This window comes from Saimiri boliviensis, chromosome 4 (assembly GCF_048565385.1).
Source record: "Saimiri boliviensis isolate mSaiBol1 chromosome 4, mSaiBol1.pri, whole genome shotgun sequence".
Classification (NCBI taxonomy): Eukaryota; Metazoa; Chordata; class Mammalia; order Primates; family Cebidae; genus Saimiri; species Saimiri boliviensis.
In genome coordinates this window covers 72,628,047-72,644,946 of record NC_133452.1, presented here as the reverse complement: position 1 = coordinate 72,644,946, position 16,900 = coordinate 72,628,047, and the positions used below count along the sequence as shown (strand labels likewise).

General features: G+C 37.2%; 1 protein-coding gene across 1 annotated transcript in view; it reads left to right on the top strand.

Annotated features, from left to right (window-relative positions):
• The window catches only part of UFL1 (UFM1 specific ligase 1), a 58,222-nt gene that overhangs the window by 32,752 nt on the left and 8,570 nt on the right, over positions 1–16,900 (top strand). Inside the window, exons 11-12 of the mRNA XM_003922922.4 lie at positions 11,194–11,314; positions 13,841–13,963. Coding sequence (XP_003922971.1) covers positions 11,194–11,314; positions 13,841–13,963 — 244 coding nt within the window. The remainder of the gene's footprint in view (positions 1–11,193; positions 11,315–13,840; positions 13,964–16,900) is intronic.

Genomic DNA, 16,900 nt, shown 5'->3' with positions numbered 1-16,900 from the left:
TCAAGAAGTAACTGTTCAGTTTGCATGAAGTTGTGCAGTTCTGAATTAGTTTCTGAACTGAGTTCTAATTTGATTGCATTGTGGTCTGAGATAGTTTGTTATGATTTCTGTTCTTTCGCATTTTCTGAGGAGTGATTTACTTCCAATTATGTGGTCAGTTTTAGAGTAGGTATGATGTGGTGCTCAGAAGAATGTATATTCTATGGATTTCGGGTGGAGAGTTCTGTAAATGTCTGTTAAGTTTGATTGGTCTGGGTCTGAGTTCAAGACCTAGATATCCTTGTTAATTTTCTGTCTCGTTGATCTGTCTAATATTAACAGTGGAGTTTTAAAGTCTCCCACTATTATTGTGTGCGAGTCTAAGTGTCTTTGTAGGTCATTAAAAACTTGCTTTATGTATCTGGGTGCTCCTGTATTGGGCACATATATATTTAGTATCATTAGCTCTTCTTGTTGTATTGATCCTTCTGTCCATTATGTAATGCCCTTCTTTGACTCTCTTGATCTTTGTTGGTTTAAAGTCTATTTTATCAGAGACTAGGATAGCAACACCTGCCATTTTTATTTTTTATTTTTATTTTTTCTCTCTCTCCATTTGCTGGGTAGATCTTCCTCCATGCCTTTATTTTGAGCCTGTGTGTATCCTTACATGTGAGGTGCGTTTCCTGGATACAGCACACCAATTTGTTTTGACTTTTTATCCAATTTGCCAATCTGTGTCTTTTGATTGGGGCATTTCGCCCATTTACTTTTAAGGCTAATATTGTTATGTGTGAAATTGATCCTGCCATTTTGATGTTAGCTGGTTGTTTTGTCCATTAGTTGATGCAGTTTCTTCATTGCATTGATGCTCTTTACAATTTGGTACGTTTTTGGAGTGGCTGGTACTGGTTGTTCCTTTCTGTGTTTAGTGCTTCTTTCAGGAGCTCTTGTAAAGCCAGCCTGGTGGTGAAGAAATCTATGAGCAATTGCTTGTTCATAAAGGATTTTATTTCTCCTTCACTTATAAAGCTTAGTTTGGCTGGATATGAAATTCTAGGTTGAAAGTCCTTAAGGCTGTGGAATATTGGCCCCCACTCTCTTCTGGCTTGTAGGGTTTCTGCTGAGAGATCTGCTGTGAGTCTGATGGGCTTCCTTTTGTGGGAAACCTGACCTTTCTCTCTGGCCGCCCTTAGCCTTTGTTCCTTGTTTTCAACCCTGGTGAATCTGACAATTATGTGCCTTGGGGTTGCTCTTCTGGAGAAACATCTTTGTGGTGTTTTCTGTATTTCCTGATCTTGAATATTGGCCTGCCTTGCTAGATTGGGGAAGTTCTCCTGGATAATATCCTGAAGAGTGTTCTCCAGCTTGGATTCATTCTCTCCCTCACATTCAGGTACACCTATGAAACCTAGATTAGGTTTTTTCACATAATCCTATATTCTTGGAGGCTTTGTTCATTTCTTTTTACTCTTTTTTTCTCTAATCTTGCCTTCTCATTTTATTTCATTGAGTTGATCTTCAATCTCTGATACCCTTTCTTCTGCTTGGTCAATTCGGCTATTGAAACTTTGTGTATACTTCACAAAGTTCTTGTGTTGTGCTTTTCACCTCCATCAATTCATTTATATTCCTCTCTAAGCTGTTTATTCTCGTTAGCATTTCATCAAACCTTTTTTCAAGGTTCTGGGTTTCATTGCATTGGATTAAAACATCTTTTAGCTCAAAGAAGTTTATTACCCACCTTCTGAAGCCTGTTTCTATCAGTTCATCAGACTTATTCTCCATCCAGCCTTGTTCCCTTGCTCGTGAGGAGTTGTGATCCCTTAGAGAAGGAGAGGCATTCTGGTTTGGGGTATTTTCATCCTTTCTATGCTGTTTTCTTCCCATCTTTGTGGAGTAATCTACCTGTGGTCTTTGCGGTTGGTCACTCTCAGATGGGGTCTCTGAGTTGATGTCCTTTTTGTTGCTGATGAAGTTGTTTGTTTTTTCCTTCTAGCAGTCAGGCCCCACTGCTGTAGGACTGCTAGAAGTCCACTCCAGACTCTGCTTGCCTGGGGATCACCTGCAACGGCTGCAGAACAGTAGGAGTTGCTACCAGTTTCTTCTTCTGTTATATTTGTCCCAGAAGGATACCCACCAGATTTCAGCCTGAGCTCTCCTTTATGAGGTGTCTCTTTGGTTATATGGAGGTTGAGGAGCTACTTGAGGAGACAGCCTGTCCCTTAAAGGAGCTCAAGTCCTGAGCTTTGAGCTCCGTTGTTCTGTTAGGAGCTGCTGAGCAGGTAAGTCTGCTGCAGCAGAACTCATAACCACCGTTTTTTCCCAGGTGCTCTGTCCTGGGAAGGTGGGGCTTTATAAGTTCCTATCATTCTGCTGCCTTTTTTCAGAGATGCCCTGCCCAGAGAGGAGGTAGCCTAGTTACAGTCTGTCAGCAGAGGTGTGGCTGAGCTGCCATGGGCTCTGCCCAGCTACTGTGTGAACTTCCTTGCAGTTTTGTTTATAGGGGTATAGTTAGAACTGCCTCAGTAATGGTGGTCTGCCTGAGTAATGTCAGACTGTCTCTGTAATGGCAGACTGCCTCAGTAATGGCAGACTGCCTCAGTAGTGGTGGGCTGCCTCAATAGTGGTGGACTGCCTCGGTTAATGGCAGACACCCTTCCCCTCACAGAGCTGGACCATCCCAGGTCCAGCTCTGCTTTCTGTGAAACTCAATCCAGAGCATTTCATATTGCTGGTCTTTGCAGGGGTCGGACCAGTCGAGCCAGATCATCTGGCTCCCTGTTTCAGCTTCCATTTTTTCAGTTGAAAGGGCGACTCTGTCTCTCAGGTATTCCAGTCACCAGTTGAAATGGCACCTGGATTTGTGTGAGTTTTTGTGCGGAGACCCACTGTGCCAGCTGAAACGGCCATGCTGGAGACTCGTGGCATTTTTCCACCCAAGAATATCCTGGTCTGCGGGCAGTAAAAATTTGTTTGGAACTGCAGTGATCACTCACCTTCTACATTTTCGCTGGGAACTGCAATCTAGAGCTGTTCGTATTCAGCCATCTTGGATCGACTTCTCAGCTCCCCTTTTTCCTAGGGTGTGGGTAGCTAGCTCTGTCCCGCAGGCTTTCTCTGCGATAGCCAATGTTTCTGCTTAGATCTGTGCCAACAACCTGTGGCACCGGTCAGAGTTGCTTCTCACCTCTGTTCAGGTAACTCACAGGCGCTTTTCAGCCCAGTGAAGATCTCTTGTTCTGTGGGTTGTAGAGGGCATGGGTGAGGCGCAGTATCTGAACTGGAATCCTGGAGTGGGAGAGCCCCCAGTCCTCTAGTCAGTTTCACGTACTTCCTGGGTGAGGCAGTGCCCTGTCCTGCCTCAGTTTGCCCTCTTTGGATTATACCCACTGTCCAACCAGACCCGTTAAAATGAACCTGGTACCTCGTTTGGAATTGTGGAGATCACTTGGCTTCTGCATCTCTCTGGTTAGGAACTGCATTCCAGAGCTGTTTCTATTTAACCTATTTCTTACCTGCTAATCTTAACAATATTTTCAATTTAGAATCATCTGATGTCTTTTGAAAAATGGGATGAGCAAAAGTGAACACTTTGTATCATGTATTATTTTCCTTTCATGTATCATAACTTTTTATTTTCTCTCCCAGATTTTTTTTTCTCTTATTCCCATCAAAACATATGACTTAAAAGTTGGGGAACTGATTTTATAAATTAAAATCACATAAATGAAATTACATACTTTACAGTTAAGTTTCCTGAGGGTATTGGTCCAAATTTAAAACATCAAAATGCTCGAAAACAGTATCTTTAGATATGTACAAATATACGGTGTATTTGTCAATCAGTATACAATATATTTACTCAATCTAGTAGAGTCTCAATACAGACAGGATAAGTTATTGAAGAAAGAAATTTTGCTACCATCCCAGTTGATTAGTTCCTCAGAGCAACAGCTATCAAAGTATTTTGAAATAGGTCCTGCCAGATCTGTGTTAATGACTCTTTACTTCATGTTTCTAGTTGGGACCATCATCTCCTTATAAAGTCTGCTCTCAAATAGGTCAAATAGGCCCATTTATTTTAAACTGTTAATAAATTCACGAGGGCTTGTTAAATATGTAAATAGTTTATATTTAGCTGTTCTCATTCTAAGCTGCTTAATAGTCTAAAATGAGATAAATTTCTGCATTTAACCTGATAAACAGCAGAGGAGATTAAAAAGTATACATGTTTACTGACATGTATGTCTTAATTTAAAATATGTGTATTCTCTGTATGACTTTGGACAAATAAATCTCTAGTTTCCTTATCTTTTTTTTTTTTTTTTTTTTTTTACACTTAAGGTTCTGGGGTACATGTGCAGGTCATGCAGGGTTGTTGCATAGGTGCATACTATATCCAGCATTTCTCCCCACCAGCCACTATCCCTCCCCTAGCCCCCCTCCAACTACTCCCAGTGTGTGACGCTCTTCTCCCTGAGTCCACGTGTTCTCGTTGTTCAACACCCACCTATGAGTGACAACATGCAGTGTTTGGTTTTCTGTTCTTGTGTCAGTTTGCTGAGAATGATGGTTTCTAGATTCATCCAAGTCCCTACAGAGGATACAAACTCATTGTTTTTTATGGCTGCATAGTATTCCATGTTGTATATGTGCCACATTTTCTTTGTCCATTCTATCATTGATGGGCATTTGGGTTGGTTCCAGGTCTTTGCTGTTGTACACAGGGCTGCAATGAACATACGTGTGCATGTGTCTTAATAGTAGAATGATTTATAGTTCTTTGGGTATATACCCAGTAATGGGATTGCTGGGTGAAATGGAATTTCTATTTCTAGATCCTTGAGAAATTGCCACACAGTCTTCCACAATGGTTGAACTAATTTACACTCTCACCAACTGTGTAAGAGTGTTCCCATTTCTCCACATCCTCTCTAACCTCTGTTGTCTCCAGATTTTTTAATGATCACCCTTCTAACTGGCCTGAGATGGTATCTCAATGTGGTTTTGATTTGCATTTCTCTAATGACCAGTGATGATGAGCATTTTTTCATGTTTGTTGGCCTCATATGTCTTCTTTTGAAAAGTGTCTGTTTGTATCCTTTACCCACTTTTGAATGGGGTTGTTTGTTTTTTTCTTGTATATCCATTTTAGTTCTTTATAGATTCTGGATATTAGCCCTTTGTCAGATGGGTAGACTGCAGAAATTTTTTTCCCATTTTGTTGTTTGCCAGTTCACTCTAATGATGGTTTCTTTTGCTGTACAGAAGCTCTGAATTTTAATTATATCCCATTTGTCTATCTTGGCTTTTGTTGCCTTGCTCTTGGTGTTTTAGTCATGAAGTCCTTGCCTATGGCTATGTCCTGGATAATTTTGCATATGTTTTCTTCTAGTGTTTTAATCGTGTTAGGTTTTATATTTAAATCTTTAATCCATCTATAGTTAATTTTAGTGTACAGTGACAGGAAGGAGTTGAGTTTCTACTTTCTACACATAGCTACCCAGTTTTCCCAACACCATTTATTAAACATGGAATCCTTTCCCCATTGCTTGTTTTTGTCAGGTTTGTCAAAGATCAGATGGTTGTAAATGTGTGGGGTTGCTTCTGAGGCCTCTGTTCTGTTCCATTGGTCTATGTCTCTGCTTTGGTACCAGTACCATGCTGTTTTGATTACTGTAGCCTTGTAGTGTAGTTTGAAGTTTGGTAGTGTGATGCCTCCAGCTTTGTTTTTTTTGCTTAGAATTGACTTGGCTATGCGGGCTCTCTTTTGGTTCCATATGAAGTTTAAGGTGGTTTTTCCAGTTCTGTGAAGAAGGTGATTGGTAGCTTGATGGGGATAGCGTTGAATCTATAAATTACTTTGGGCGGGATGGCCATTTTCATGATATTGATTCTTCCTAACCATGAGCATGGAATGTTTCTCTGTCTGTTTGTGTCCTGTCTTATTTCGTTGAGCAGTGGTTTGTAGTTCTCTTTGAAGAGGTCCTTTACATCCTTTGTTAGTTGTATTCCTAGGTATTTTATTCTCTTTGTAGCAATTGTGAATGGCAGTTTGTTCTTGATTTGGCTCTCTTTAAGTCTGTTATTGGTGTGTAGGAATGCTTGTGATTTTTGTACATTGATTTTATATTCTGAGACTTTGCTGATGTTGCTTATCAAGTTTGAGAAGATTTTGGGCTGAGACCATGGGGTCTTATAAGTATACAATTATGTTGTCTGCAAATAATGACAGTTTGACTTCCTCCTTTCCTAATTGAAAACTTTGTATTTCTTTTACTTGCTTGATTGCTCTGGCTAGAACTTCTAGTTCTAATACTGTATTGATTATACAGTATTATATTCAACACTCCTAATACTGTATTGAATAGGAGTGGTGAGAGAGGGCATCCTTGTCTAGTGCCAGATTTCAAAGGGAATTCTTCCATCTTTTCTCCATTCAGTATGCTATTGGCTGTAGGTTTGTCGTATATAGCCTTTATCATTTTATGGTATGTTCCATCAATACCTAGTTTATGAGTTTTTAGCATGAAGGGCTGTTGAATTTTGTCGAAGGCCTTCTCTGCACCTATTGATAAATCATGTGGTTTTTGTCTTTGCTTCCATTTATGTGATGGATTACATTTACGGATTTGCGTATGTTGAACCCACTTTGCATCCCCAGGATGAAGCCTAATTGATCTTGATGAATACGTTTTTTGATGTGCTGTTGCATTTGGTTTGCCAGCATTTTTTTTGAAGATTTTCATGTCAATGTTCATCATGGATATTGGCCTGAAGTTCTCCTTTTTAGATGAGTCTCTGCCTGGTTTTGGTATCAGGATGATGTTGGTCTCATAGAATGAGTTAGGGAGGATTCCCTCTTTTTGTATTGTTTGATATAGTTTCAGAAGGAATGGAACCAGCTCCTCTGTGTACATCTTGTAGAATTCAGCTGTAAACCCATCTGAACCTGGATGTTTTTTGGTTGGTACGCTATTGATTGCTGCCTCAACTTCAGCCCTTTTTATTGGTCTATTCAGGGTTTCCACTTCCTCCTGGGTTAGTCTTGGTAGAGTACAAGTGTCCAGGAATTTATTTATTTCTTACTGGTTAACTGGTTTATGTGCATAGAGCTGTTTGTAGTAATCTGATGGTAGTTTGTGTTCTGTGGAATCAGTGATAATATCCTCTTTATCATTTTTTATTGCATCTATTTGATTCTTCTCCCTTTTCTTTTTATTAAACTGGGTATCAGTCTATTTTGTTGATCTTTTCAAAAAACCAGCTCCAGGATTTATTGATTTTTTTGAAGGTTTTTTTGTGTCTCTACCTCCTTCATTTCTGCTCTGATCTTAGTTATTTCTTGTCTTCTGCTAGCTTTTCAGTTTTTTTTTATCTTCCTCTTTTAGCTCCTTCAATTTTGATAATAGGGTGTCAATTTTAGATCTTCCTGGTTTCTCATGTGGGCATTTATTGCTATAAATTTCCCTCTCGACACTGCTTTAAATGTGTTCCAGAGTTTCTGGTAAGTTGTGTCTTCATTCTTACTGATTTCGAAGAACATTTTTATTCTGCCTTCATTTCATTGGATGAAGTCGACACTCAGAAGCAAGTTGATCAGTTTCCAAGTGGTTATGCGGGTTCGAGTGTGTTTCTTAATCCTGAGTTCTAATCTGATTGCGCTGTGGTCTTATAGACTATTTGTTATGATTTCTGTTCTTTTGCATTTGCTGAGGAGTGATTTGCTTCCAATGATGTGGCCAATTTTAGAGTAAGTGAGATGTGGTGCTGAGAAAAATGTATATTCTGTGGATTTGGGTGGAGCATTTTGTATATGTCTCTTAGGTTGCTTGGTCCTGCTCTGCATTCAAGTCCTGGATATTCTTGTTAATTTTCTGTCCCATTGATCTGTCTAATATTGACAGTGGAGTGTTGAAGTCTCCCACTGTTACTGTGTGGGAGTCTGAATCTCGGTTTAGTTTGTTAAGAAGTTGCTTTATGTATCCAAGTGCTCCTGTGTTGGGTGTGTATATATTTAGGATAGTTAGCTCTTCTTGTTGGATTGATTGTTTTACCATTATGTAGCATCCTTCTTTGTCTCTTTTGATCTTTGTTGGTTTGAAGTCCATTTTATCAGAGACTAGGATTGCAACCCCTGCTTTTTTTGGTTCTCCATTTGCTTGGTAAATCTTCTCCCATCCCTTTATTTTGAGTCTGTGTCTTTGTATGTGAGATGGGTTTCCTGAATACAGCACACCAATGGGTCTTGACTTTTTATCCAGTTTGCCAGTCTGTGTCTTTTGATTGGGGCATTTAGGCTGTTTCACTCAATGTTGATGTCATTATGTATGAATTTGATCCTGCCATTTTGTTACTGGCTGGTTTTCTTCCCCGTAAGTTGATTCATTTTCTTCATTGCATTTTTGGTCTTTGCCATTTGGTGTGCCTTTGCAGTGGCTGGTACTTTTTCCTTTCCATGCTTAGTGTTTCTTTGAGGAGGCTCTCGTAGGGCAGGTCTGGTGGTGATGAAATCTCTCAGTAATTGCTTGTCCATAAAGGATTTTATTTCTCCTTCACTTACGGAGCTTAGTTTGGCTGGATGTGAGATTCTGGGTTGAAAGTTCTTTTCTCTAACAATGTTAAATATTGGTCCCCACTCTATTCTGGTTTGTAGGGTTTCTTCTGAGATACCTGCTGTGAGTTTGACTGGCTTCCCTCGGTGGGTGACCTGACTTTTCTCTCTGGCTGCCCTTAGCATTTTTTCCTTTGTTTCAACCCTGGTGAATCTGACAATTATGTGCCTTGGGGTTGCTCTTCTTGAGGAGTATCTTCGTGGATTTCTCTGAATTTTTTGAATTTGAAACTTGGACTGCCTTGCTAGGCTTGGGAAGTTTTCCTGGATAATATCCTGGAGCATGTTTTCCAGCTTGGATTTATTCTCCCCATCATAATTCAGGTACACCGATCAAGCGTAGATTAGGTCTTTTCACATAATTCCATATTTCTTGGAGGCTTTGTTCATTTATTTTCACTCTTTTTTCTCTGGTCTTACCTTCTCTTTTTATTTCATTGAGTTGATCTTCAATCTCTGATATCCTTTCTTCCGTTTGATTGATTCGGCTATTAAAACTTGTGTTTGCTTCACATAGTTCTCGTGCTGTGTTTTTCAACTCCATCAAGTCGTTTATGTTCTTCACTAAGCTGGTTATTCTAGTTTGTGTTTCGTCTAACCTTTTTTCAAGGTTTGTGGTTTCTTTGCATTGAGTTAGAACGTGTTCCTGTAGCTCAGAAAAGTTTGTTATTATCCACCTTCCGAAGCCTGTTTCTGTCAATTTGTCGCATTCTTTCTCGGTCATGTGTGTTCCCATGTTGTTGAGGAGTTGTGGTTGTATTCCCATGTTGAGGAGTTGTGATCCTTTGATGGAGAAGAGGTGTTCTAGTCTTTGATGGTTTCATCTTTTTTGTGCTGGTTTTTTCCATCTTCGTGGATTTACCTGGCTGTGAACTCAGGGAGCTGCTTGATGAGGTCATTTGTCTGCCTGTGGAGGCACTACTGGGTTTCTAGGGACTCCTTCAGGTTACTAGATAAGCTTTCTGTGTCTTTTTTGTTTACACTGGGAGGTTAGGCCTACCTCTTCCGCTGACCTAGAGGCACTGCTGGGTGGTCAAGAACACCGTCCCATTGCTACTTAGGCTTCCTGTGTTTTTGTTAAAACATGAAGCCTAGTCCCACTTTAATGGTGGGATGTGTCTTTCCTCCACAGGGCTGGATCATTCAGGGTTCAGCTCAGACTGAGGTACTGGCTGTGTAACCCACTAGAGTTAGTGCTTCAGCCCTCTAGGGTTTGTTGGGGAGGGTAGGGACCCACCTAGCTGCTCCATCTGTCTTCCTGCTTTCAGCTCCCTCTCTCTCCAGGCAGGGGGAGGGGGTGATAGATTCGTCTGCAGGCTCCCCCAGCCGGCTTATGGGCTTTTGCCTTTGCTTAGGTCTGTGTAGATTATTATTCAACTCTGCGCTTGTAATTCCCGGCACTTAACTGGCAAAAATCCCCTGTTCTGTGTATTGCTGAGGCTTTGGGGGAAGCGCTGTATCTGGACTGGAGTACTAGATTGGAAGCTTCCAACTCACCAGTCAGATGCACTTTCTGGGTGAAGTGGCACCCCTCCCGACCTCGGTCTGCCCTGCCTGGGTTTTGCTCACCGTCCGACCAGACCTTTTGAAATGCACCTGGTACCTTGGTTGGAAGTAGGAGATCTCTCGATTTCTGCATCTCTCTCACTGGGTGTTGTGCACCCGAGTTGTGTCTATTCAGCTATCTTGACTCCCCAATACTTTCCTTATCTTTAAGGAAAGGATTATGATGCCTACTATGGAAAGAATAAATATAAATAAATAAGAGATATATGTAAAACATCTGTTCCGTGTTAACTACCAGTTATTAAATGACTATTATTTTTATTTGTGATCTTTTACTCAAGTAAAAATTTTACATGGTCATCACTTTCCTTGGGTTTCTTCCTCTAACCACAAAAGTAAATTTGGAAAAAGGTGATTCTGTCACGTAAACTGTCAACATTCTAAGCATGTTTCTTTAGAAAAACAAAAAGGAAATAGTATTACTTTTATAATAAATATATGTTTTGTCACTAGATATTATAGGACTCTATCCTATCAGAAAGAACCAGTATCCAAACTTGGAAATACTTCATCATTGTTAACATAAACTTTTTGAAAGTAGAGATTATAAAAAATGAGTCCAGAGGGGGAAACAAAAGATTATATGAGTATGCAACTAACATATATGATAATTTGGGTGTTATAGGGGATGGAGGGTTCATTATCTTTAATAATCTCAAGTATCCAGTTGGCATTGGAATTGGGAGTCTCAAAAAGAGAAGGAGCATGGGGCATCGATTAAGCTAAGGTAAAACCAGCCAATAACAGTTGAGGAATATTGCATCTGATTGCAGCTGTATAATCAGTTGTTCAGTAACAAGATAGGATTTCTCATTAGCTAATAATGGGTACAAAAATGCCAAGAGCAGCAAGGGAAGACACCTATTTTGGGCAAGGAGAAACAGCCTTAGAGTGACAGCTCTGAAACAAAGCTCTGTAATTCTTCTAAGCAATAAAACCAAACAAAAATTATTAGTATCTGAACAACTTTTATGTTTTTGGAAATGCTGTATATTTTTCCTACCAAAAAAAAAAAACATGTTTTATTGTAGGAAATGAAAAATAATCCTGTGCATTTAATCACTGAAGAAGATCTGAAACAAATCTCCATTTTAGAAAGCGTTAGCACAAGTAAAAAGGATAAAAAAGATGAGCGAAGAAGGAAAGCAGCAGGTAATAAATTGTTAACAAGAAATATTTAAAGATAAGTTTTGTATTTGTTGCAGTGAACTTTGCATTTATTACATTTATTATGCCCTTTGAAAGGCCTTTTATTTTATTGATTTACCTTTAAACAACTAATGTCAACCAAATAGTTTGCTAATGTGTTAAATTTTACATATTGAAATCGAAATATTGGTGATTATGTTTTCTGCTTTCTTTTGTGAAAACTTAATTTCATCATCACGCTGATGTCTTATTTTCCCCCCATCCTCTCTATATGTTCCAGCCCTCTACCCCGTAGCTTTTTTTTTTTTTTTTTTTTTTTTTTAATTCTCAAACTTGCCAGGATCATGTTCACCTTAAAGCTTTTGCACTAACTTTCTTTTTACCTGGAATGCCCTCTCCCAGACTTTAAGTAACTGGTTTCTTCTTTTCATTCAGAGCTCCACTTTAAATTCCACTTCATTAGAGAGGCCTCCTAACCCTTCAGCATAGCAGCCGCAGTCACTCTCTGCCACCTCATTTTGTCAGTTTATTTGCATCACTTTATCACTGTGCTGTGTTTTATTGTTTGAGAACCTTGGTGATCTCATTTATTGTTGTACTCTTGGTACATACCTAAAGAGCCACTTGGTATATTTTATGTGTTCTATAAACATACTTATTAAATGAAAGAATTTCTCAGTAAAATATTTTAAATTTCTTTTTCTAATCTATAGTCACTAGAAATTATTCTGGGTATCACTGGTATGCTTGTAATTTGCATTGGAAAAGTAACATATTTCCATAATTTTTATATTAGGAACAGTGTTACTAGTGCTTTCTCAGAGCTAAAGAACTTCAGTATACATTTTTCATTAATAAATACAGTCTTAATTCTTTGAGATAGTTTATTTTCTCTTCAAAAATCTTTTTCTGTAAAACCTTTAAATGGCATTATGAAGTTTATCTATTCTTCCAGGAAAATTAATTACTTCAGTAAATCACAGTAATAGTCATTGCTATGCATATTTTGTCATATTATTTGAAGAGATAAATTTGCCTTGCTCAGTTGATGACTTATGTCAGTATAACTAGTGTATTTAATATTTTATTTTATTTTTTTTTTTTTTTGAGACAGAGTTTCGCTCTTGTTACCCAGGCTGGAGTGCAATGGCGCGATCTCGGCTCACCGCAACCTCCGCCTCCTGGGTTTAGGCAATTCTCCTGCCTCAGCCTCCTGAGTAACTGGGATTACAGGCACACGCCACCATGCCCAGCTAATTTTTTTGTATTTTTAGTAGAGACGGGGTTTCACCATGTTGACCAGGATGGTCTAGATCTCTTGACCTCGTGATCCACCCGCCTCGGCCTCCCAAAGTGCTGGGATTACAGGCTTGAGCCGCCGCGCCCAGCAATATTTTATTTCTTATTAAAAGTTAATGGTCATTTGGTGCTTTATTCTTAGTGATACTATTGTATTATAATTGTTTACATTATGTAGAATCACGTCAATCATGAATGTCCTCCCAATAGGAAACTTATTTCCAAATGTAAAAAGCATGTTTATTTTACACTTATACTTTTGAAAATACAATTTTTTCATTATAAAAGCAAGGGAAGAATAAATTAATAGATGTTTAATTCTAGGATATGATGAAATATAAGGGAAATCTATTTAGAATTTAGAAAAAGACCTTCAGTAATGACTTTATTAAGAAGACTAATTTGTTACTTATTTTGAAGTAATATAATACAGTTGTAATATGTTTCAGTGGTTTCAACTCTTTATAAATATTTCAATTTTGTAGAGTAGATATTTTACATGTAAATATCAAATAGCAGGGAAAAGCTGAAATAGTATTTTTTTATTTACTGTGTTTGCATTTGTTTTATCATTTGTTTTTTTAAGTTTATAGTCAATAGGTGATTGACAATGATATTTTCCTACTTAACCAATTAATTATTCATGGTCAGTATTTATGGAGTGTGTGTTTCAAGCATTTCTGTAAAGAATATACACATTGAGACATGATCCTTGCTCTTAAGAAGTTTATAATCTGGTTGAGTGGTAGGTGAGTCAGGATGTCTCCTCTAAAAACAGATAATAATCTTTCAACCAACAAGGCAAAATAAGTATAATTAAATTAGTGAAGTCTTATAATAGAAGGTTATTGATGAGGCTGTGGTAACACAGATGATCAAAGGAGGACACACTTCTTTTGGGGAAGGTAGAAGAGGAGGTGAAGGAATAGATTTTGATTAAGAAAATATTGAGAGCTCCAGAAAAGAGGTGACATTAGAGAAGGAGAAAGAGAATGCATTTAGAGCAGTCAGGCTATCTTAAGTAGATTGCCCAAGGGATTTCATATTTTATTCTTTATTAGTTATGTATTGGAGTTACTAAACTCTTAATAAGGGAGCTTCAAATTTAAAAAGAGTCTAAAAGTTTATTTGGCCTTTATTTTTTCTGCTATAAAGTTAAATACAGCAATATAGTGTCATTATTTTCATGATTTAGGTAAGCAATGCTAACTTACGTCATTTTCCCACCAGAGGGCAGTGGAAGCATGAGAGGAGGAGGTGGGGGCAATGCCAGAGAGTACAAAATAAAAAAAATCAAGAAGAAAGGAAGAAAAGATGATGATAGTGATGATGAATCTCAGTCATCCCATACTGGTAGGTAGCTTTTCTTTACTTTTCCTTGGTGTATGTGTGATATTTTTTATCATGTTTTCTTAAGATGTATATAATTAGATATATATGCTTATACTGGAAGTCCTTGTTTTGCAGTTTCAGTGGCACAAATTTCAGTTACCACACTTTAGTCAAATGACATCAGTCTAATAACAAGACTGTTTATCTTAAATATTAGATACAAAGATGCTTTAGTATATTAACTGAGTATTGTATAAAGTACAGATTTTACTGCCAGCTCTTCAGTCCACAAATTACTACATAAATAACAGATGCATATCATTATCTGTGACAGTCACACCACTTATTTTATAGTTTGTCAATGATTGGTCACTGCACATTGGTTATTCCTTATGCACAAATGACAAAGCGTGTAGCTGTGTTGCCTCCTTGTCTCCTGGTAAACGCTGTGATATTTTATAGAAATGGATAATCAAAAAGGGAACTGGCCAACAAAGATAAAAGCACAGCAAAGAAATGAAAAGTGATAACACTGAAAATAAAACTGGAATCAAGCATAAATGGAGTTATAGAGGGAATGACTGACTGTGGGAATGTTGACACTGCCACTGTTCAAGAAAATGAGGAAAGTGGCTATGATAAAAAAGGATGAAAATGTCTTAGAGGATGTGAAGTGGGCAAAAATTTTACAATTCTTGGAGATATTCCAAGACATCGAAAGGGCAAGGGATAAAATGTTGGAAGCTGATTCAGAATTAGAAAGTGGTATGACAATTTATTTAATAAAAAAATTAATGATAATAGATTGAGACTTATACTTTCCCTCTTTCACAGAATTTATTACATACGGGCTATAGCTGGAAGATGTACATATCAAGTTATGTGGCTGCAGCTATTAATGTTCAACTTGCTATCTGTAATAGCACAGTTGTTTAAGATTTGTCTTTAAAGTATTCTGAGATAGGTAGAAGTAACTACTGTTCTTCATATATGTAAAGCAATGTTAATTAAAGGAAAAGTATCTTTATAGGAACTACTAGCTGTATCTTTATTTCAAATGGGATTAAGACTATCCATTGTGAATTTTCATTTTTCACTGGTAAATGAATTTTCCTGTTACCCAGGTGTACTAGGCATATGGGTGAAGCGGCATTACAAAAACACTTTTCTAATATCTTAATCTGAAATAATTGGTAAACGAGGCATGTGGTGTTCCTTTTGTGAGTAGATTATTATTGAAAGGAGCTATAAAGGTAGTAAAATCATTCTTCCTTTAAAAATGTAATTTCAGTGCTTTTGTAAAAAAGATTGTTTTATAATCTCTGAAATGGAGGATGAAATTGGGTTTCCAATAAACTATAGGATTAACTTGGTATGAAAGATTACTACAAAGAAATATAATTTAATAATTTATACAATGCATAAAGGAAGCAAACAGGGAAGTCATAGATCATTTAGTGTGAACGTCAGGAATGGACAGCAGATCCCAGAAAATAATAGTACTGTCTACTCTAAAGCTAGAATTTTAACTTTTTAGATTTTTATTTGTAGTGAAAATTGATTTTCGAGCCATTATATTTTTATTTCTAAGGTTTTGCTTGTTGAATCAATAACCTAATTAAGCTGGAAATAATCCCTTTTATACCTTTACAATTTCTAATGGAAATATTGTTAACTTTCTTTTGTCTACAACCCATGCTTTCCTAAGTGGGTAGGCGTGACATTTGCACAGTTAACAATTATTTTCATTACAGTAGCTGTACACAAATTTTCCTTACTATAGACTTAATGTTTGTGAGAGCAAAAATAAATTATAAAATTATGACTTTATCTATGCCTTTTCCAAAAGACAAACTTTAGCTTAAATAATTATAGGAATTGTGATACACATGATTATAAAGACTTTCTGAAGATCTTATTTAAATTATAAGTATTATTTAATTTTCAATAAATTTATATTTTTATAAAGGAGGAAAAACTGCCCAGTATTTCTTGTTCAACAAAGATAAATTATCCTTTCCTTAAAAATTTGTTTTATAATACTTGTTTTGATTTCCAGCTATTTGTATCATACAAGTTTAACAAGGGGGAAAACTCTATTTCCTGATTGATTTGTGGAAAATAATCAGTCATTTTAAATGAAGTTAGCAAATGATCATATAAGAAATTGTACCACTTGATGATAAAAACCTTCAACAAACTAGGCATCAAAGGAACATACCTCAAAATCAAAAGAACTGCTTAAGACAAACCCACAACCAGCATCATACTGAGTGGAGAAAAATTGATAGAACCATTAAGAAATAGAACAAGAGGAAAGATGTCCATTCTCACCACTCCTATTCAACATAGTACTGGAAATCCTAGCCAGAGCAGTCAGGCGAGAGAAAGAAATAAAAGCATTCATATTGGAAAAGAGGAAGCCAGATTATCTTTGTTCACTGATGACATGATCATATACTTAGCCATAAAGACTCTTACAAAGACTCCTAGTCTTGATAAATGACTTCAGTAAAATGTCAGGATACAAAATCAATGTATGAAAATTAGTAGCATTTTGATACAACAGTAACTTTCAATCTGAGAACCAAATCAAGAACTCAGTCTTATTTTTAATAACTACAAAAAAAAATACCTAAGGATACATTTTACCAAAGAAATGGAAGATCTCTACAAGGGGAACTGCAAAACACTGGTGAAAGAAATCTTAGATGACACAAACAAATAAAAGGCATTTCAGGTTCATAGATTAGAAGAATCAACATTGCTAAAATGACCATACTGCCCAAAGCAATCTATAGATGTAATGCAATCCTTATAAAAAATGACATCATTTTTCACAAAATAGAAAAAACACTCCTAAAGTTCACGTGGAACCAAAAAAGAGCCTGAATAACCAAAGCATCCTAACAAAAAAAAAAAAAAAAACGAATATGGAGGCATCCTATTGTCTGACTT